The 22,523-nt window shown below is 42.4% G+C and overlaps 1 protein-coding gene across 3 annotated transcripts in view; it reads left to right on the top strand.

The window, feature by feature from the left end:
• tspan4a (tetraspanin 4a) overlaps nucleotides 1–22,523 on the top strand; it is a 134,334-nt gene that overhangs the window by 21,368 nt on the left and 90,443 nt on the right. The window contains exons 1-2 of one of the 3 annotated variants that reach the window (XM_047581127.1): nucleotides 7,316–8,222; nucleotides 8,967–9,046. In XM_047581127.1, coding sequence (XP_047437083.1) covers nucleotides 8,213–8,222; nucleotides 8,967–9,046 — 90 coding nt within the window. In that variant the 5' untranslated portion in view covers nucleotides 7,316–8,212. Of the gene's footprint in view, nucleotides 1–7,306; nucleotides 9,047–22,523 lie in introns of those variants that run through there. The other 2 variants (XM_047581126.1, XM_047581125.1) reach the window with 2 other exon arrangements.

Genomic DNA, 22,523 nt, shown 5'->3' with positions numbered 1-22,523 from the left:
GATTAACGCACACATCAGAGTGGATAGAAGACAAGCGGCTGTGTGCATTGTATCGAAGTTAACGTGCCATCCAGGGCACTGACGTGGCTCATCGTTGTGATTTTTAATAGCTTTTTGGACGGCAGTGGAGCAGTGCAGGAAAAATAAGAGTTCCTTCACGAGACCCAGAGCAACATTAGTATTCATTTCAAGATGTGTATCTGCCCACCTGGCGGGGGAAGTCTAATATTCAGTTTCATCTTCATGACAACTGAGCAAACTCCATTCCCTGATGAGGACTTCATTATATGGATGAAATCTCCCTGGAAAGATATCAGGTGAATCCCCGAGTGTAGCTTTTTTTTTTTTAATCTAGTTTCAAAGCGGACTAGTATCTAAGAAAATAATACAGCATCTTTTATCTTTTAAACAGTGCATGAACTTTGCCGCCCTAACACAGTGTGTTAGTATTGCGGGTGGCCAGGGTCACGGAGAGTCATTTTTATTTCAGGCCATGAAGCTAACCAGCTTCAAGCCAACAGCGACTTTTTCATCATTCATGTGACGTGACGCACTGAATTCACTTATCTTCATTCCTATTTTCTTGAATGCAAGTAGGCGTGGAGCCATTCCGTTCAGCTGCCCACATCCAAACTCTAAGCGTGCAATTCTGTGTAATTACATTTTGCCGTGTCGGGATTCGCAACTACAAACATCAGCGGGCTCATCCCCAAACACATGCCTGACGAACAATAGGTTGGCTCGCATGCTTTTCACTGCTACTTAATTGTTTTGTGTCCCCGTCACGTAAAATCCCACTGTTGAACAAATATATCATTTAAACCTTTTAGCTGGCAGCAGTAATTAAATCACAACATACAAAGGTATTAAGTCACAGCATTCAACTAATGGTGACCAAAGTGTGACTCATTTGTCTTTGTCTCGCTTTTTGCAGTCATTCATTTTTGATGGTTTGGTTGTTGGTCCAAAGAACAATTTATTCCATATTGCCTCATCATTCACTTTAGGAGAAGCTGTTTTTAAATAAGGTCTGGATACCAGTTGAGTCTTTTTGAGCCAAAGCGTTACCATTAGAAAATACACAATATCTCCCATACAATGGTAATGCTATGGTGGGCCGCCAGGGTCTAATATAATTCGCCATGGTCTCATAATGAATCAGAAATATCATTGCACATTTTAAACAATGTTGTACTTGGAGATTTACGGTTATTTAAAGAGAGCTGGTCAAAGAACGCTACATCTCAGCAGCTTATGTTTTGTTCTCATGTACATTAAAATCACAGGCTGCAGCTAATTGATGCAAAATACAACATCCACGTTATTATGGTAATTTAAAGACAGACTGATACAAAACGCAAGCCATATACTCTATAAATAGTTCATTGTTAGGTTAGCATGATAATTAAGAGTTTCATGAAATTTTGTGGGGAACTCTGATGCATATACAGCACTAAATGTTAATCATCCATCACACAGTACTTTGGACCATTTGGAGATTCGAACCTTGAGTTTATATCAAAATGTGACGATGACGAATCAATTTTTACATAAGAAATATCAGCGAATGATCAGCTCTTACTCAGGCGTAACTGCTCAACGCTTTCCTTTGTGTCAGCAACGCAATACGAATAAGATGACGAGCCATATTAATGATATGATAACATTTTTCCATATGGGACACTCTCTCCATCTGCCTTGGTCGACGGCAAAGTCACAGCCAACTTTAAATGGCATCTTAACTTCTTTTCTCACTTTTGACCTATTGGGAATTTGTTTATACTGACTGACTGAGTTATGCTAATAGTTATGACCTGCATCGTGGGTCGAATCATAATGTGGAGATCGGGCCACGGAGTTGAGGAGGCATTCGCAAAAGTGGTGAGCATCAGCAGAAAAGCTCTGACAACTTCTGTGGGCTTTAAAAATGACAATCAAGGTCTGGTATGCTGGGCCAGTAGGTGCGCACGGTTAACATTTTAACTAAAGGCTGCAGGTACGCCACATGAAATGTAAATGAAAAATAGTTCTGATGTAATGGGTAAAGTTTTCTATTAAAAGAGTCTAATTTGACCTTCAGTTTAAATTTTGAGAATATGGATAGCAACAGAAGGCTCTGTGCTGCCGTCGTCACTTGCTGTATGTGATTAAATCCTATTAATATCAGAGTGCGGTTCGTTATCACTAATGACTAATCTGATGCTAATTTTTGCTTTCTGTAGCACAAGTTGACGAAGTATCTCTTCTGTCATCAAGCCTAACTTTGGTAAGTGCTCCGGTTAATTAACACGCCGCAGACACGTGATACGTCATTTTTAAAGTCTCCTTATTTAAATTCTTAAATTCTTTCTGAATGCAAATGTGTCTAGACCACATGTAAATATGTTGGCGTCGTCACACAACTGCCATTTGTGACACCAAATATTTGTAACAGAATGAAATTTGCAGACAAGGTCGCAGTTTTTGCTCGTGAAAACAGTTTTTATGTTCTATTGTCTCTGAAACGAATCATTCAAGAGTTACACATTTAATGAAGCATAAAAAACACAGCGATCTGATTTTGAGTTGGACATATTGAGAGATCAACAACTGACTAAACTCTCCTGTTTTTTATTACATCTTTTATTTTATGGTACAAGGCTTTGAAATAATTTATTGCTCTTGGATCTTGCCTTGTCTTTTTATTCACTCACACTTTTCACCAAACTCCCCTCTCTCTGTATCTCATGTATTTCATTGTCCATAAATCTCCGTATTGGCGGCGAAGCAAATCTTAAATCCCTTATCAGTCACCACGGTTTTGGTAAAACGTGTTTATTTCCCACGAGAGTTGTTGTTATTAATCTTCACGCCTGTGACTCTTCAAGTGTCGTGAAATAGGACTTTCACTCAGCTCATCCTCCTCGCACGCAGCTGTAGTTTTTGGGAAAGTGATGTTCCGACGGCACCTGAGCCCACGAAACTCTCAGGCTGTGATAATTGAAGATTGGTCACTGGTAAATACTCTGATCAGCACATTATCCGGGTCCAGAGAAGGAGCAGGAGCTGTGGTGAAGACTTAACCGTAAAGGAGCGCTTTGATGGTTTTGTTCAGACTTCTGTGATTCTAAGCCTCAAGGCTGTTGATGAATGCTTAGCTTTACTAATGGAGATAGTCACTGAATGGCAGTTTAACAATGACAAAAAAAACGTCCCTTTCACTCCCCGGTCGATTCAGATGAACTGGTGTCCTAGTGTCAGTCGAGTAGGCTGAATGTTCAACACAATGAGAGAGGTGTTTATGTCAGATACATCACAATATGGACACTAGCGATTATTAACTCTCCTTTTGTGAGGCTCATGTGTATGTGACAGTGAATATATGTGCAATCAGAAATTAAGCTGTGGATGGATTTTTTTTGTTTTGTTTTGTTTTTAATGGGAACATTGGGAGTTACTTGGGCTTTACTGTCCAGTGCCTATGGGCACCGTTGGATGTGAGGGGGTGGGGGAGTATGCACAAACAGAGTGGATGCAGCCGCCCACCGCAAATGTAACAGTTATGGATTTAAATGATTTTAACCGTGACAGTTTACCCTTCATTTATAACCTCCTAATAATATCAGCTCCTTTAAAGGAGGCGTAGGAAATTTGAGAATTAAACGTTCTCTAAATAGCGCCACATTGAAAGCGTGAAGGATTTTTTTCTTCTTTTTTTTTACGGTTGCAGCTAAAATTCTAGCAGGGAAACGTCTCTAAATAATGTGCCAGTCTTGTGGAAAGCCATTCTCATTTCATACTCTCATATTGCTGCTCTGTGTGCGCTGCAGTTATCCTTGTTGCCTGTTTTGTCGTTTGAGTGGATATAGTCATAGGAGACTCATATTCCAGCTTTAAACAAGGGAACGCAACTCAGCCTCCTGCTGCTTTACGGCCGTGTGGAGAATAGGACTCAGCAAATCACCTGACTGTGCGCGTCTGCCCGCTTACATCCTTGTTTCGCATTACAGGAATTCAGATTTCGTTAACATGTGCCCTTTATATTGACTTTGAGTCTAAACCACAGTATATTTCATCGCGCCGCATGTTATGTTTTCTTCCTGTCGCCAAAACCTTTTCTTTTTTCTTTTTTTTATTCCATCCGTGTATTTGAAACATGCAGAGGACTTCAAAGCCGCCGACACCCCCGGGGTGCCACTGCACGTTCACTTTGTTTGTGTGTCGATGTGTGCGTGTCAAAACTGCACGGATGTGGGTTACAGATGTGTTTGCGCGGACGTGTTGGGTCATGAATGACAGTAGGGAGTTTTGCTTCATGAAGTAATAGTATGTTAATGTCAATCCACTTAAAGACACTACAAAAGAGTTTCCTGCAGCTTGAGTCATCTCAGCCCGTGTTTCATGACAGCAGATTGCACCAATTAGAGGAACAAATGACACGGATGAAACACGTTCTCTAGAATTAGACGTTTGATCTGACTGAAAAATATTAATTATGAATATAATTTACAGCAAACACAATGTGTACGAGGGCAAGTGTCTGCAGATGTTCTCGTAAAATTGGAACCTTATTGACCGCATTCGTTTTGGGGGGCTCATTTTAATGGCGCAGTTCTATCATGCAATCGTATGTTGTTTATCAAGATGCGCAATATTATTTCATGACTGTGCTGAAATGAGTCTATTATATAACTCATTATTATTTAATTATCAGCCGCAGCAGTTTATTTGTGTCTGGAATATTTCAGCTCGTTTACAACCTCCTTGTGTGAGAGTAATTTTGGTTCCTATCAGCGTTGGTTCCTACAGTGGGACACATGGAGGTGTTCGTTGATGTTTAGTAGATGGAACAAGTCTGTGGGTATGTTGTCTAAAATGACTAAAGAAGACTGTAACCGTAACCCACCCACAACCCTCCCTGAGAGACCCATTGCTATAACATGGTACCATTACGCTAAGAGCTCAATGAAATGATAACAAACATGATGATTAGTGATTAGTGTGTTTAGTGAAATGTCTGACCCTGATGAGAAGCACACAATTTATCTAACCTTGGACTGTTAGCTTCTCTTCTACAGCGTGCTAATGGATTTCACCTGGGGACTTAATAGGCTCTCTGCCAATTGCGGGGAACCAGCATGTAATATGCAGCCTCGTGATTCGCTCAGCAGCGACGGGGACGGAGCCTACTGTGTACAGGCAGCTTAGATTGACAGGTCTAGGGAAATGCTGCGCTGTTGAGACAGCTCCTCACTAAATGGGAGAATTGTTGACTGAGAGATAACGTCTTCTGCCTCCATTCATCCCTTTACTAAAATATGCTGGATTCATGTTAATGTGTATTTAAAGAAATTTAAATCTGTGGGGGAAAATTAAATATATAAATAAATATAAAAAATGTCTAATCAACCAAAGATTTTGCAATCCCCCGCAGTACCTCTGCGGACCCCCTAGAGGGCGCGGACCCCCTGTTGAAGACCTATGACTTAAAGTCTCAGTCAAGGCTTTGGAATGTGTTTGCTCGTCACGTTCATAGCTATCTTACTAGCATTGCTGCATCTGTTTACTCAATATAAGAGTAAATATAAAACTATAACATATTTCTTGGATTTGGACAAACACTATTCAGCCATTTAGTTGGATATCATAGCATATAGCATCCTGTCACAAGCACATAACAAAAACAGTTTAGGAACAACTAAAAAAAAGAAAAAACATTAAAAACAGCACAAAGTGTTGACCTGACTTCACTAGAATTGTGTCTGTGGGATGCACTGAAACAAGCCCCTCCACTCAACAAATAAGACCAAACATCCCACACTAACAACATTCTGTTGTCAGACACCAGGCAACTGACCTAAAAGATGTTTTATGGACAGATGTCAAATAGTCCCTGATTATTTCTTCATTAATTAAACAGGTGAACTGCCTGGAGTTATTTACTAAGTGTGGCATTTGCACATTCATTTTCTGGTCGTGTCTGTTGGTTCCAACCTTAAGGCATTTATTGCTCACAAAGGATTCTAGACAAGGTTTCAGAAAGTAAAACATTACATTGATGATTAATTTGTCTAATCGTGTTTAAGCCGTCTGAAAATAGGCGTGATAAATAGCTCAACAAACTGTGTCCAAATATATATGGACCTAACTGTAAAGACTGTACCTAAAAAGTTGGGATAATATTGGTTTAAGTCTTGAGACATGCCAATGCTAACAGTTTGCCAAACAAACCTTGCAGACAAGGGACAAACAAAACTGGAATGCAACCTTAAAAGTAAAGCTTCAGGTACTTCAGCTTTGATTTCTTTGACCAATCACTACAGAACTTCCCACAGAAGAAGGCTTTTTCTTTTTGGACTCCACTGAACAAACACATGAAATATGTTTTTATCTAGTGGAGCAGAACCTCACTCTGGCCTCGTGTTAGGACGTCGGCTCTGTATTTTTGTGCGTGCGCTGTGTTTGTACGCCCACAGTCCTCCTTCATTTTTCATACCGCTTCTTATCCTGTGATGTTTTTGGGTAGAAAACGCTATCAGCCCAACAATCATGCATGCTCTTTTCAGTCACACTCACTTTCCCAGACCGGGCGCTGCCTCCGCGGTCAGACGAAAATACTCGCAGGAGACAAAACCGAAATCCATTAAATACTTGATGCCGCCGTGAATAAAGTCAGCACCTCCGAAGCTCGGAAATGTCCCTGTGGACTCATAAAGCCGGTGACCCAGATGGCTACCGGGTTGTGGGAAGTGCGCACTCGTTTTGTGAGAGTGTCAGCAGCGTTGTTCACTTCGCGGCTTGTTCGTACAGAGGCTCGCACTTTAGGTGAGCTGTTTGTAGTGTGAAAATCTGTGCTCGTGTGCGGCTACAGAGATACTGTGTGACCCAAGTTCAAGTCCGGAGGGAGAGGAGGAAAGGGGACTGAAACAGAGCATGCAGAGAGCAGCCTGGGCAGTGCGCAAGAACAACCTTTGCATGTGGAATGAGATCCAGGCAGGAGGCAGGAGACCAGAGGAGGAGCGAGCACTAGCGTAAAGCGCGGCCAGCTTCTCCGCACTGACATGTTAACAATACTACAGGTTTTGTGTGCACATACGTCGTGCATGTGTGTGTGCGTGTGTGTGTGTGTGCAATGTGGCAGATGCCGGGGCGTGATTGGCGTGCGCACGAAAGGGGGATGGAGCCGCGAGGCGCTGATTGGCTGTGCACCCTCGCAGGGTGTGGCCAGCATATGAATGACTGCATCTGTCTTTCGCGCGACCAGGTTTTGGGGACAGTTGCAGAGGAGGGATGGGGTGTTTGAGATTGAGATTGTGCATGCGGCGGGGAGAGCGTTTGAGCTTGTGAGAGAGTGAGAGAGAGAGAGAGAGAGAGAGAGAGAGGAGAAGGAGGGGGGGAACAGAGAGAGAAAGAGAACACGAGCTTGTGAAGAGAAAGAGGGAGGGAGCTTCAGGCAGCGAGGCTGGACTACGCCGCTCAAACACTGCAGTCTTTCTTTGCTTCTCAGAGGAAAACTGTCTCTCTCTTCTTCCTTTTCTGCCCGTCTCCTCCTCCTTGCTCCTTCTTTTCTCGCCGCTCGGCCATGACCCCGGCGGACACCTTAATCTCCTTGCCCACCTAGAGAAGAGGAGAGGAGCGCTGTAGCGGAGGAGGGGACACCGCACACTTTGCCTCACTGATGAGAGTCGGGGAAATTAATTAACCGCCGTCAGCGCAGAGAGGGGCTCAGGAATAGAAAAAGAGCAAGTTTAGGGAGGAAGGGAGATCGCTAGATGTGTGAAAATCAGGCGGGACGGAGAGTAAATCCCTTGACACTTTTCGGAGACAAGTTAGGGCAGAAGCTAAAGAATCAAGGAGGAGATTGTGGTAGGCAGCAAATCCACAGGGACACTATTTCAAGAAGCCAAAGGATGGTCTGCTCACAAACATCATTCATCCTCTCATGCTTGTTTTCAACCCTCCTCTCACGTTCATAACTCCATCCTTCCCTCTCATCTCCTTGTATTTTTTCAGTTTTCCTTTAGTTTTTTTTTTTTTTCTTTTCTGCATGTCAGCAAAAGCACGTCGACGGCCACAACCACACGCTGCACACTCCTCAGACGCTCCTCAGACCACAGTGAGCCTTTCATTCTCAGTGTCCGTGTGATCCATTACTGAGTAAGAGAAGTTGATTAGCCAAAGCAGTGGTGCCGTTGCTTTCCGGGGCCGGGAGCATCTGCTCAGGAATTTTCTCATGAGACCAGGTAGGATATTTCTGGATCATTTTGCCAACGACAAGCAGCTGGAGAGGTTGAGCTCTCCGGGTCGTTTACCTGATTGAGCTGTTATGAGATGAAACTGCAAACCAGCTCTCATCTCTCCGAGAATTACAACTGTGTTTGAGGGATTACGGGAAAGGGAAACAGAGGCGTGCAGATGTGCATGTGTATGTTTGGATTATGTCCTAAATACACAGAATCACGCTGGTGTTGAGGCAGGATTATGCAAACTCTATATATAGTGGCACTGTGAGATTAAAGGGACAAAGTAAGTCCAGATCGTGGTTGTAATTAAATCAACAGTTCCAGGGTTCGTTAAGGGTCATTATTATTTTGAGACAAACTGGAGACAGGTTAGGAACATTACCCAAAATCCATCCCCTCTGTCTCCCGCTGGAATAACTTCTCATCCCTCGTTTGTCGACTTTGCTCCCACCTGAAGTACTAGTGACTATTAAAGACTCTCAAAGACTCACTCAGCCTCCGTAATGAGACGCTCGAGCACAGATGAGACCCCGTACCGACGCAGTCCATCTCTGGACTCCAAGCCCGACACGCCGCCGTTCACCTCTGGGTTCCACCGCTTCAGCGGGGAGTTTGAGTATAAGCGGCCGCCTTTCGCGTTCGGCTTCCACACGACAAAGGGGCCGCAGACATCCAAGGGGCGCTACGCCCAGGGGAAGAAGTATGTGGTGTTTTACCTGGACCTCTCCTTCATATTCCTCCTAGAACTACGGCGCTGCAGGATGGCCGAGGGTTGCATGATGGCCCTGCGATATGGAATGGTCTTCTTCAACCTCCTTTTCTGGGTGAGTCCTCTATCATTATTTTCATGTATCATGACAGTGCGTGCGAGCTTTGCAGAGCGGGGTCTTTCCCCTTTCTTGACTTTCTTGAAATGTTGCACAGATTTTCTTATCTGGCTCAGATGGAGCCCGGTTTTTGTGCCCGCGCTGCTAGAGGAGCGAGGAGGGGGCAGAGTGAGAACGAGACAGATCACGCATTTAGATCGTGTGTACAAAAGCCCACTGTGTGGGTGAGCGAAGCTTTTTCTGTTGCCTATACAGCACTTTAAGTGTGGGTGTACGCTGCATTGTTTGCTGTGTTAAGCCGTGGCATATTTTCCCGAGCCTGCATCTCGCGTACACTAGTTAATCACAGTGTTATCATTGCGTTGTAATTCTTCACCTGCGTCCGCTTCACTCTCCTCTCCCGGTCCATCAAAGCCTCTGCTTGTCAGTCTGCGCTATCTGGCTGATCATATTGGTTCGCTGTGGGGACATTTGAGCTCCAGTGTTGTCTGTCTCTGTCAGCCCCACTTCTGATAGCCCCAAACAGTTTCACTTTCATTTGCGCTGTGAAGCCTGTCATGTTCTCCAGCTGCGCATCACATTTAAAGATCTCGAGGGTTTTGTGTGTGTGTATATGCGTGTGTGTGTGTGTGTGTTTTTTTTTTTTGTGAGACACTCCCATTGTGCAATCCTTTGCAACTTGTGATAGAGTTTCAGAGTTTTGAAAGGAATATCTGGTCAGCTTCCTGGGATTACTTTGATTTGTCAAGTGTCTGTTCTTGTTGGTAACAGAATGACGTGAGGACTTGAATGCTGAAATGCAATCTAGCTGGCAAGATGCAATCTCTCTTGAGGAATGAGTGACCTCCTCACCTATATATCTTCTGTCAGCTATAAACTGCTGTCAAAGAGGGGTTGCGGTGTTTGTTATTAGCACACCGTGTGTGCGTGTGTGTGTGTGTGTGTGTGTGTTGCCACCAGGGATATAATAAACACTTGACCAGAGCGACCTATAGCCTTCCCCTCCCGAGAAGCCAATCACGTTATGATCGTCCGGGTAAGAACAGACCAGCGCTCCCCACATAAACTGTGAAAACAATACGTCTGAGACAAAGCAGCGGCAGTTTAGAAGCTATTACCTGTCGACTGCTTCATCCAGGGCCAAGTTTTTTTGCAGGTCTTGCCGGTTCTGAATGTGACCCCAATATTCAGAACCGAATAGTGATGGGATGGGATGGCAGCTCCGGAGGCCCGACAGTCCACACAGATTTTATGAACACTGACCCAATGAAAATGTGTTTGACTTAAACTTTACTTTGACGTTCGGAGGGGATGACAGTGTGAATGACAGTCTACCTCTGGCGGGGATGCGAAGAACTTGCTCTTATCAAGAGTTCTCACTGAATATAGTTATACTGGTGAGAGCTCCCACCTTCACTTCACCTGTTAATAAACAGTTGCATAGTTTCGCAGGGAGAAATTCTGCCCAACTCTTTAAAAAAACAAACTTTAGTACCGTCCTCGAGTCAACTCCATGCACAGAAGAGAGACAGGCTTGATTGCGGGACTCATTTTTTATGAGCAGTGTTGATGTATTTATATTCCCCCATCAGCTTTTAAGACAACCAGTCAGCCAAGGAGTTGTGGCTTCAGCACAGTGCATGACAAATCGATCCACTGAGGAAATCTTTTTCTAATGTAGCGTTATTGCTGATTTGACGAAAATCAGAGAGCAGAGTGGCCGACGCAGATGCTTTAAGGGCTTGTGGAACTAACAAAGTTTTGTGAACCCAGCCATCCACCCCAAGCTCCTCCCTGTCAGAATTGTGTGGTTCTGTTACGAAACCGTTCTTTTTCCACTTACTCCTTTGCTCCCGTCATATTGACTATGGGTTTACTCAAGATAAAATGCGACAACAAAGCACAGAGACCCACTTGTAATGATCTGGGAGGTTCTTCTTCCTCCAAATTTAGTATAAACCAGCAACTGTCAACAAAACTAAGCCATCTACGCCCTCTATCGATCCGTGACTAATACTGCTGCATCCAGCATATCAAGTGGGACTATCCTTTAATCAGACTTCAGGAGAGAAAACAATATGTTGTCCAATTCTAATACGCGTAACAGGATCATAAGGAATGAGAAGCGACAAAGAGCAGCCCTGTGCTCGTTGTATAATGGACGGCAACTGCTTTTCTTTGTGACCTATTGATTTGACTATAAAGTTTCCATTCATTTAGCTCAATTCCCCCTGCATTATGTCCTTGGAGTGCAAGAAGATGTGGTGAAGACAAACGGGGGAGTTGAAGCAAAGAATAAAAGGTTTTAGATTATGAGGGATACAAAATCCGATTAAAGGGGGATCCAATAACACTTTATGAGATATGGCCTTTATGTTATGTGTTTTACTTTTTACTGATGGATTACACACAAATTAGTTCAGTCTCAAGACGATAAAGTGTTTTTCTGAAATGTCAAAATTATCTCTCACATGTGAGCATTTCCTGCTTTACTGTGTTGTCAGATTTGCACATGATTAACAGGCACCTCACTATACTGCTGCTGAGAGGAAAAATGGCAGAAACCAGCGCAACTGGTCCTAAAGGACTGTGACATATACTATAGTCTTATGTTAGTTGTTTTTTTTGGGGCTCAGGACCGAAAAATATCTCAGCCATCGAGGAGTTGAGTGTCTTTCCATGAGAAGAAAAATATGAAGAATTGGTGGCTGTGCAGTGACAGCCACCAAGATGGCAAGATAAAAGAACCGCTGAGATACACTCAGGACTGGAAGGTCCAGGAATAAATACAGCACAGTACTGGCAGATGAACTGACACGATGACAAAAAACTAAAAAAAAAAAAAAACAACGAGCAACGAGTGGCTTTACACTAGCTACCACCTGAAACCGCTGTGGAAAACCTCTTGTAATACATGTAATCTACCAACCACAGCGCGAGACCAGAATCAAGGGCAAAAAATAATCATAGCACACACCGACAGATTTAAACCAAGTGTTAATTTAGAGAAATCTCAACCGTGTCAACTCAAATTAACACCATCAACAGACCAAAAAACAACTTTATGGTACATGTAGAGAAAGATACCTGATGTGTGAATACGGTGTGTCACATGTATGCAACAAGTTAAATATACACTATGCAATACTATACACAAAACTAGACATGACATGACATGACACAAGACAAGGCAACGCAAGATCATATGTTTATGTACGCGGTTGTGAATTGTTTAAAATTATTAATCGCATTGCTATTATTTCCATGTATCCTCTATCTGTTCTTTTCCTTTCTTTCCTCTTCATTCTTGTTTCGCAGCATCAACATTTGTACAATACAGAGCAACACTGTTTTTCTTCTCATTTCGTTTCGTATTCATTTGATTTAAATGCTCCCGTAATGTGTTTTTCCCATGGCCCTGCTGAAGGCTACACACTGAACAGGATTGGTCTGACATCAGAGTATGCGATGTGTCATAAATCCCTCCTTCTTCCTTTTTTTTTTTTGTTTCGTTTAAGAGTTATTTGTGAGTCAAGGGTCTAAACATAGACTGTGTCATATTGCTTATTCCACCGACCGCTGTGCACTTTGAGGGAAAATTGTGATTTGAGGTTACGTAAAACTGACTTTGCATGCAAGGTGAAAGTGTGCCTCTGCAAAGATTGTGGTTTGCTGCTCTGCAGAGGGATAGCAGCTGTAGAAATTTTATCCAGAGCACTTACTGTACAGTACAATTCAATGACAACCCAGGGTCAGATGGGAAAAAAAAAAAGAAAAAAAGAAACTTCTCATACTTCTCCTGCCACCTGAACCGGTCTGCTGTTCATCATACTCTCAATATGTTCCAAATATCCATATATGTGCCAAAATACAACAAACTGCTGCTAAATACTCATCTCTTTTGCTGTCTGGCTTTGTCAAACTACAGCTGCTTTTGCTGGAACAAACAGGACACGTCCGTAAACCTAGGAAGGAGTTTAAAAAGCTGAAAAGCAGGAATTTCTGAGGGTAATCCAGCCCCGTCTCTCAGAGGAACGTTTTCGGGTCAAAGGAGTTTTACACTGTTGAGGACTGAGTATAGACCTCCTGGCTCTGTGTTTTTCCCAGCTTGTTATCACTCTGATCCCGAGTGACGAGCAGCAGCCTGTCAGTCCTGTCTGTGCTGCACTGGTCTGAGAGCAGCAGTAGGTGGAGGAAAACTGAACTGTGCTGGAAAGATTTGGGGAAACTTTTGTTATTGTGTCTAGATAAAAAAAGGATGAAATGTGAAATAGAGATGGGATTTTTGGCTCTTTGAAAGGAGCCGGATCTTGTGGATCAGTTTTTTTCAAAGAGCCATTCAAAAGATTGGCTCATCTTCATATTGCTTTATTTTTAAGATGCTAGACTGGGGGTAATTTATATTATCCTCAAAATAAGCACTTTGACAGGTTAGGATTTGTCTTGGAATCATTCAAACTTAGACAACCCACCAATACATATTGTCTTGACTGGATATCTGAGTCTATCTTTATGTAAAATATAGATTCTAGATGGGCAGATGCTTTATTTATAGCGTGGCAAATTTGATAAACACCTTTGTAGACAATCAAACCCAGTTCCACTGCTATGTTCCCCACTGTACCCTCTCCACCTCAAAGCAAAGCGGGAGCTTTTTGTGTGCATCTGTGTGCAGTAAAAAGCAAAAGAGAAAGAAAAAAGGAGCGGCTCCCGACTGTGACGTTCCCATCAGAGAGTCAGTCAGTAGATTCGGTTTGTCTGCAAACGTCACAACTTTGATACAAATGAGGTTTTTTAACAGGTTTGCAACTGTGTTGATGCGTTTGACAGCAGCCGTGAATGCCCACATGCTGCCCGTACAACGCCTTTTTCTGCAGGTGGTGAAGTGCAAAGTGGTTTCACCCCCCAAAGGGTGAAACCACACACTAATTTCCTGAAGAACTAGGAACAAAAAAAGGACCTGCATTTCTGCACAGCACTAATCACTGTTTGGCAAATAGTTCCAATCTTCATATTTGTACATTTTGACCGTGCACTGAAGTGGAGGACACAGTTACGGTTTAAATTATCAGGAAATAGGGAATAGTGAAGTGTTGCTTTCAGTCAGCAAGCGGAGTCATGACCCAACAACCAGAAGTGTCAGGATTTTCTGGCACAAACTGTCTGCTCATGTTGGTGTCACAGACTAATTTGCTCTCAAGGCAATTGCGGGAGGTCAAGGAGTCAAACTGTGACGGGTTAGTGAGAACGGTTGTTATGATTGAGGTCAGAGAGACAGCTCTGTAGCTGCAGAGCGAGCCGGGCATGATGGGAGGAAGTACAAATGGTGGCAGCGTCTACTTGAGTCAGATAAGTGGTCAGCAGGGGGACAAGTTACACAAACCTAAAGCAATGAGGTAAGGCAACTTAAAATATAAACATCTTCACCACATTTGATTCCATCGTCTTTTAATTCACAATGATGTTATCGTTTCTCACGATCCCCTGACAATTCAACTCACTGAATCTGGTTTAAGTTATTATCATCCTTTAAAAGTTCCCTTGTTTCCATTACGAAGCAGATTGGTTTGAACAGATTGGAGTTATGATCCTGCTGCAGGCTCTCGTCACCTCTGTTTGCGCGATTGCTGAATTGACAGCTCAGACAATGCTTCTGGTAAAAAGAAAGGGAGAAGAAAATAGGGGAAAACACTCAAATTAGGTCCTAATTGTGCATCAGAAATCCCTCCAGTTAAACTGCGGAGTGTTTGTGCGATTTTGAATCGAAGCCAGTAGTCAAAATAAAACGAAAATGAAAACATGGAGCTCTTAAATGGCGCATTTACAATCAGGCCCACACAAGTGCACTGAAGTGTATTAGTTATTATTACAGAGTTTTTTTTTTAGTTGTCTTTGTCTTAATGCTAAAATGTGTAACGAAGCCTCCAGTTTGATTTCTGTTGTTAAGCTTTCATTCCGTGAAGAGGTGCATCAGCTTTCAGATTGTCATGGAAACTAGTCTTTTTCCAAGCTCTGCATGAAAAGACAACACAAGGTCTGTACGTGCCCATTTGCTCACATAGTATATTTCACACACTCTAGTGCAAATGAAGTCAACAGTGGCCAGCGCACCTCGTTCAAATTGGATTCCAATGACTCTTCACTTACTCAGGGCTACAGTCAGTTACTCTTCTGTTAATATCCATTACAGAAAGTGTGCGGAATAAGCTCATCGGTCTGTCCTCGAACATTAACGTCTGTGTGGAAGAGAGTCGCCCGAGCATTCCCAGACAAAGCGTCAAATAATTTTCACTATACACACAAAAAGGGGGGGGAAACAGATTTCAGCGCTCGGGGACAAAAGCTCATTATTCTTAAATGCAGGAGCAATAACTCGACCATAATGCTGCAAACTCAAAAATATGCAGCAATTCGCGACGCTAATCGTCTTCAGCGGATACCACCACAGAGCTGGTGAACACAGCCCAGAGCTAGACAATACCAAAATAACACTCTCATTTACTGCAACTTTTTAAATAATATTGTTACCGCAAATGTGTTGTTTCCGCCCCACGGGTGGAAGGGCGGCGGAGGGGCGGAGGGGCGGGGCGAAACCCAGCGGCAGCGGACGAGACCGGGACGGGGGATAGACAGGAAGAGAACAGTCACGGGGAAGAGAGGGAAGAAGTTTGCTCTGAAGTCGTGTTTACTTGTCATAATAATGTAGGTCAGAGCCCAGCGGAGAATCCACAGATTGCCGGAGTTGTGAATCGGTTGCATTCGTCTCCACTGATTTAACCAGATCAATAGAGATTGCCTTTCTACTGATTTGAAATATGTCAGCTCAGCCCCACCCCAACCTCTGCTGCCACGCGATTCAGCCCATCGATTTGCAGCTGGACCGGGGGGGACGTGCGAGCGCGAGTGGTCCATATAATAAGCCTTCTGTTTGCATTTGCTGAGTTTGTGCGTGAAGCTCCCAGGCAGCAAACTGATTCGATTTTGGGAAAGCGTCTGCTAGAAACAATGAAAAAAAGCAGTGACACTGGAGACCCCTTCGTTATTTTACTTTCTATATACAAAGATCAGCCGCAACACTAGAACCACCGACAGGAGAAGTGAATAACATCCTCATCATCTGGCAATCTTGAGACAATTCAGCTTTCTGCTGGGAAATTCATGCAAATCACCCACCTAGACCAGATCAGGCACCTCCACCCCATAGCAATGACACTTGTCAGTGGCAGCAGGATGCAGCCTGACACAGAGACACACAGGAACAACTAAAAAAACGTGGAAAAACAGCACAAGGTGTTGACCTGGCCTCCAAATTCACTAGATCCCAAACTGTTTAAGTATCTGTGGGATGACCAACAGAGGCCGCTCCCCCCTCAACCCACAGGACACAAAGGGAGACCTACACAATATTAGGAAGGTGGTCATAATGTTACGCCTGATCGTGTATCATCCTTATGTTCAGACAAATTCAGGTCACCGCGATAAATAACTGATAAATTAACATATTCCCGATTAAATTCAACCAAACTGCACCAAACTTTATTTTGTGACAGATTCTGTTGAGAATATCTTTTAATAAAGCTCTGCAGGGTTTTTACTGGCTCAGAAAGAGGCTTAGGTGGTGCCTCAGAGCGGCTGCTCCCGCTTTATCATTGCTGCCAGTTTATTACTCAAACCGATTTTTATTCCAGTTTTCAGCTTTTATAGACACCAGATTTTGGCTTTGGCATAACACTGACCTACTTGAAGCGTTCTTCTCAAGCTTTTTGAAATCCAATTTTCCTTTGTTTTTTCATGGTTATAAAAAGCAACAGTCACATGAATGATGTTTTATGTACGTGCGCTGGTGCGCAGGGCATCACTTCAGTCTCGCCACTGATATTTGCGAATAGTTTGATTTCCTTATGTCATGAATGGATTTGCAGTAAATTGCTTCAGTAAATTAGACATGTGAGTAATTCAGACATCCTCATTTGAGCGTCTTCAATATATAGTGTATAGACATACAACATTGTATTTCCTTCTCATCTTCTATAGCCACTTGCAAGCATGTGGGAGGAAGCGGCGGTACCCAGAGAGAACCCACGCAGACACAGGGAGAACATGAAAACCTCACGCTGTCAACCGATGGATTCAAACCCAGCGTTAACCACCGCACCGCTGTGCCGCCCTTCATGAAATTCAGAATTGAAATGCTCCCTTTTGTCTTTTGATGCAGTCAGGCAATTATATACCACACGGGCTTTCATGCTGTGTTTCAAAGTATAGCCGCCACTATGTACAGTGAATAAACCTAACACAAAAAAAAAAAAAACGATCTCAGGTCTGTTTCAGAAGTTCTGCCTGGCGTCATTTTTCTCCTGCCTGCTTCCCTGGACGCTCCCGATATTGCTTTGACTTTTTTTTTGCTGACTTGCTTTCTCGCGGTTGAACGATTGTTTTAATGCTACGGATAATATGACTGGTGCCCTTTGTGGGCTGCCGGCGTGACTCGAATCGCAGTCTGTTCTGACTGCATTCATAAAAATACTAATTTAAATACATTTCTGCTTTTGCACTAGTTATTGAAGTTCAATTTAAATAAATATTGCCCGTGTTGTATGAATAATACGGCACGTTGTTCTGTCCTCGTCGCTTTCTGTTTTCATTTTCTGGTTCAGAGACTTGGGCACGTGCAAACAAGGCTGATTTCAGACTTCAGTATAGCTGCTCATATCGGCAAATTAGATCCTGTGTTTCTGTCTGAGAAAGATCGACCAATCAGAGTCTGGAAGGCAGGATTAAGGACAGCACATATAGATATTATGATGATCTATTTGATGATGACGATGATGTGAAATTTTATGCAGTTGTACACATTTTGATTACACCGTTCTCTATTTTATTTTAATAGATAATGCTTATTATTTTTATTATAATCTAATCTCGTTTTATTTTATCTTTCTTTTCATTTGTGGTTTTTAAGAGGGTTTCTTTTATGTCCAACTAAGCTACTGAGACCAAGTAATTTCCCTAGTGGATCATTAAAGCCTGTTTAAGTCCAATTTTTTTTTTTAACTGATGCTAAAAACAAAGATCACTGCTTGGCAACCAGCTTCCTTGACAACCGAGTACGATGTTGGCCGCGGATAAATGAACTTGTTTAGATCAAAACTAAACAAATAGCATAATTACAGCAACGCTTAAAACAAAGGCAACCAGACTTGTTTGAGTTTTCACCATCATTTAAGTAGCTTGTTCAGTTTCTGATTGACTGCTGGGGCATTTAGGTTTCAGTCTGGAACATCTGTGGGTGGTGCCCACCTGAAATCAATTAATAACAGCGCCGGTTAACACAAAACAGCAAGTTTTTAAGGACGCAGCAGTTCATATATTCCCAGAATAACAAGGAACACTCTTTTAAAGGCAACAATATGCAGTTCATATTTTAGTAAAAGAAGACCAATGCTTTAAATGAGAACAATTCTCTCAACAGACGAAGTGGACTGAGACACCACTTATGAGCTACTTCCAAAGTGGTCACATCTTGAGCCTGGAGAGTTTCAGGACATTAATAGGTCATTGGAGAACTATTAATCTTAGAAAAACAGGACACCACCAGGTTTATCTGAACTACATCCTCTAATTGCCCAGGCATTAGGTCGTTACCACACTCCTGGCCATGTGAGTTTCGAGTGGCCACCACCCACAGATGCTCCAAATAAAGACCAGACATTTAAAATTTAAAAAGCTTCTTGGGTCAGTGGTGAAGGGTCTTTAAGAAAGTCATCTTGATTAGGTTCCTCTCACACCTACATAAAACAACAAGGAAGTCAAGAGTATAAGAACATGCACGTGAGGTCTCAGCGAGCGGTGTCTCCATGGTTACGGCCACTGAGTGGCTAAAAGTGACAGTTGTGCATGTGAGATTAGCAGCATTAGTTTGAATCATAGGGTTTAATAGCATCTAAACTCTATTTAAAAAAAAAAAAAAAAAAGGTGAAGAGCTGTTTTGCAATTAACTGTACTATCAGATTTGAAAGGAAGCAAAGATATCTGTAAAAATATATATCTGAAACTAAAGAGAAGTAAATGGATCGCTGCATTACGAAGAAACAACTAGAATCCAGGCACAGAAACCTGGTGTTTTGTTTTTCACATTTAGTGTCAGGTAATATTAATTTATGCTGTTTTTTTGTTTGTTTGTTTTCTTATTTATAAAGTCATATCTTAAGTTACTTCTCAAGTTGCGTTCTGGAGGGCTGTCAGGTAAGTTTGTGGATGTTGTTGTTTTGGCGTAGTTACGATCGACAGTAACTATTTGAGTTCCTACAATAAATAACAATAAACTGAATATCTGTGATCACTCCTCGTCATCCTTTTAACATCTGGTCGGACGCTGCAGTATTTTATGGCTAACGTTACTTCTCAGTTAACCTCTTAGCGCTAGCATCTTTTATTTAGCTACATTTGTCACAACTGAAATGACCTAAAACTAACTTAAACTGAGGTTAGTCCGCTTTTCCAAATCGACACCTGTGCGTATGGATCATTGTCGAGTCCAATTGTCCTTAATCTGATCTGATAACTCACATTTTCCCCAGTCGCTCTGTATTTACTGATACGTTTCACCATGTTTTTGCCACTCAGGGGGGCAAACTTTAGAAAACCAAGCAGGTAGATTTTATCACCTTTGGACAGAACCAATCTATTCAAAATATTTCCAGATAGCACAAGCTATAAATTGTCTCATCTAAACCCTGGACAAGCAGATTTCCTCAGACCACCAAACCACTCCTCCAAATGTAAACGGACAGAATTCATCACATAATTGTATATGTTCACTTACAGAATGGCGGATTCATTATGAACGACACGTAACTTGTGCAGAAGCGCGCTCACATTTCCAGATCAGCCTGAGGGACACAGTGGAAGTACTTAGTGAGAGATGTGCTCACTGTTTAGTCAGGATCCTGACAGTGAATTATTTCCTCTGTTGCATCAGTATGGCATGACTGCAGTGAAGCGGCACTCTGTGTACACATGCCCCTGTCTTCACACAGGACATCTCAACAAGGAATAACAGGCATAAATACATATTTTTTAAATAAACATATATAATACTCCATTACCCCATTTCTTATGCAAAGCGTCCACGCATGAGGCAACAGATAAGAACATACGTGACTTTCTGTAATCCGTCTCTGCAAGGGCTGAAATTAATAAGTATTGAGTAATCACCGCTGACACATCTGAGTCATGAAAATTTTTAAAATATTCATAAAGCACACTTGAAGACTGAGGTGTCAAAGCGATGTGCAGCGCAGTGTAAAAACGACAAGATGCACTTACTGTATATTATGACATGGTGGGCCATTTCTCTCTTCTTTTTTTTCTTTTTTTTTTAAAGCCAGTATTAAAGGATTAAGATGTCACATGGCAACCTTGGTTTATGAGCCTCAGCCCACTGGGAAGCGGCAATATACAGTGGTTGGAGTAATCATCCATTTAAGTGAGATTTACTCAAGAGTCAAGAGGCCGTGTAATCCCAAACCAATTCATGGTCCGTTGTACTCAGACGGCCGTGTGTAGTCACACAAGGGGGTGAAAGGTAGCGTGAGGTGAACTCGGAAACTGAAACCCGCGTTGTGTACGACAACAACAACGATCTTATTCGCGCATATGGAGAGATTTCCTTACAGCGAGTGGGCCGTTAGCCCTCGCATGAGCAAGAGACCTGTCAGGCGTTCTCATTACAGATGGAGACCAGATGGAGGCAGTGAGCTCTGACACCCCACCAGCTCTGCTGACGTAGGAAGGACAAAAAGCTGCTCGATACACCTAATTGACGGCGTGGTGTCATGGAGGAGCTTTAGTTTAGGGTGCAGTGGATCCCAAGTGGAATGCATAAACAGCTAAGTGACACTAATCGGAGCCGAGCGGGTCTCGCTGCGGCTGCTGAAGAGATGCTAAAGGGCCCCAGAAGAAACTTTTCTACTTCTTCAGTGAGCAAATGAAAACAAAGTTAAAGTTAATTATCTACAGGGCTCTCAACTTTTGAATTTAGCTTGAAGTGTTATATATATGTGTGTGTGTGTCTATATATATGTGTGTGTGTTTTTTTTATTTCCCCCCACAAATTTAAATTTCTTTAAATACGCATTAACATGAATCCAACATATTTTAGTAAAGGGATAAGATATATCTATAAATAGCACTAGGCTGAGTTTAATATATAACATACATAGAAGTTAGGGGGTCCTTGGCCTGAAAAACATCAAAGACCCCTGTCCTAGACTGTACTAAGCAACTATTGTAAATAATAATAAGTGATGAAGTGATTACCAGATCACAGACTTTGACGAGCGCACATTTTCCCGCATTTGTGGAAGGCGTGGTTAAGGGGCTCCTATTTCACCCGGGAACAACAAATACTATTTTCTGATTGGCTGATCGCTAATATTTTCTTGATTGAAGCAGAGCAGCCTGTCTTCCCCTCATCTATTCATAGAATACTACTATCTTTTAAAGTCTATGTAAGGTGAGTTTTAGCATTTCTTGGTGTGAGAGCGTGTGAACTTATTGAAACGTGTCGGGTGTCTCCAGACTTCGGAGCCCTGATTGTCAGTAGCTCTCAGGATCAATAGCTCATATCTTAGGATCCTTGTTAATTTGAAGCACAATAAAAAAGAAAAAGTTCCTTTAATAGTTTAGCTCATGGGTTTTCAGCAGGGGGTCCGTGACCATTAGGGAGTCCGCAGGGGTAGGTCGGTCGCAAAATCTTTGGTTGATTAGACATTTTTTTACATATTTTTTCCTCTTGTTTTTAAATAGCGTTAGGCTGAGTTTAATATAGAACACATATATCTAAGGTAGGGGGTCCCTACTTAATCTCTTCATCGGTTTGGGGTCCTTGGCCTGAAAAATGTTGAAGAACCCTGGTTTAGCTCATGTGTGATTATTTAATCTAAGGACATGGGGTATTTTCAGTGAGACATTTATAGGAACAATTAAAAAAAAAAAAAAAAGACAAGGTGTTGGTACGAGTCTTCAGTTATAAGTCACTTATGCCCCAGAACAAGCAGTGTTGTACAAGTAATGTCAATTTGAATAGAGACAGTTTTTTTTCCCTGATATGTGGCTGTGATGTTCCCACGCACTTGGAACTCTCTCCCTCTCTCTTTCTCTCTCTTTCTCTGCAAAAGTGCCTTTCTTGTGATATTCTCCTTCGTCTCCGCGGCCTCTATTACTGCCGAGGAGAAGCAGAGCTGTGCTTTTCACACCGTCAGGATATATTTCTGGTTGTAGGGCTTATTCGGTGTTAGATATGGCGAGGCAAACTTTTACATGGTGCATTTCATGCATGGGGAAGACACAATGTGCCTAACATAAAACATTTGAAATGCATTAGAACTGGCAGAGATATGTTTAATAAGAAGGGAAGAAGAAAAGGGGGCGAAAATAGGCTTAAAAAGAATAAAAGGAGCAAGTTATTATT

The sequence above is a fragment of the Mugil cephalus genome, chromosome 3 (assembly GCF_022458985.1).
Source record: "Mugil cephalus isolate CIBA_MC_2020 chromosome 3, CIBA_Mcephalus_1.1, whole genome shotgun sequence".
Taxonomy (NCBI): domain Eukaryota; kingdom Metazoa; phylum Chordata; class Actinopteri; order Mugiliformes; family Mugilidae; genus Mugil; species Mugil cephalus.
The sequence above is the reverse complement of the archived record's forward strand: the minus strand, read 5'-3'. Positions and strand labels throughout refer to the sequence as shown.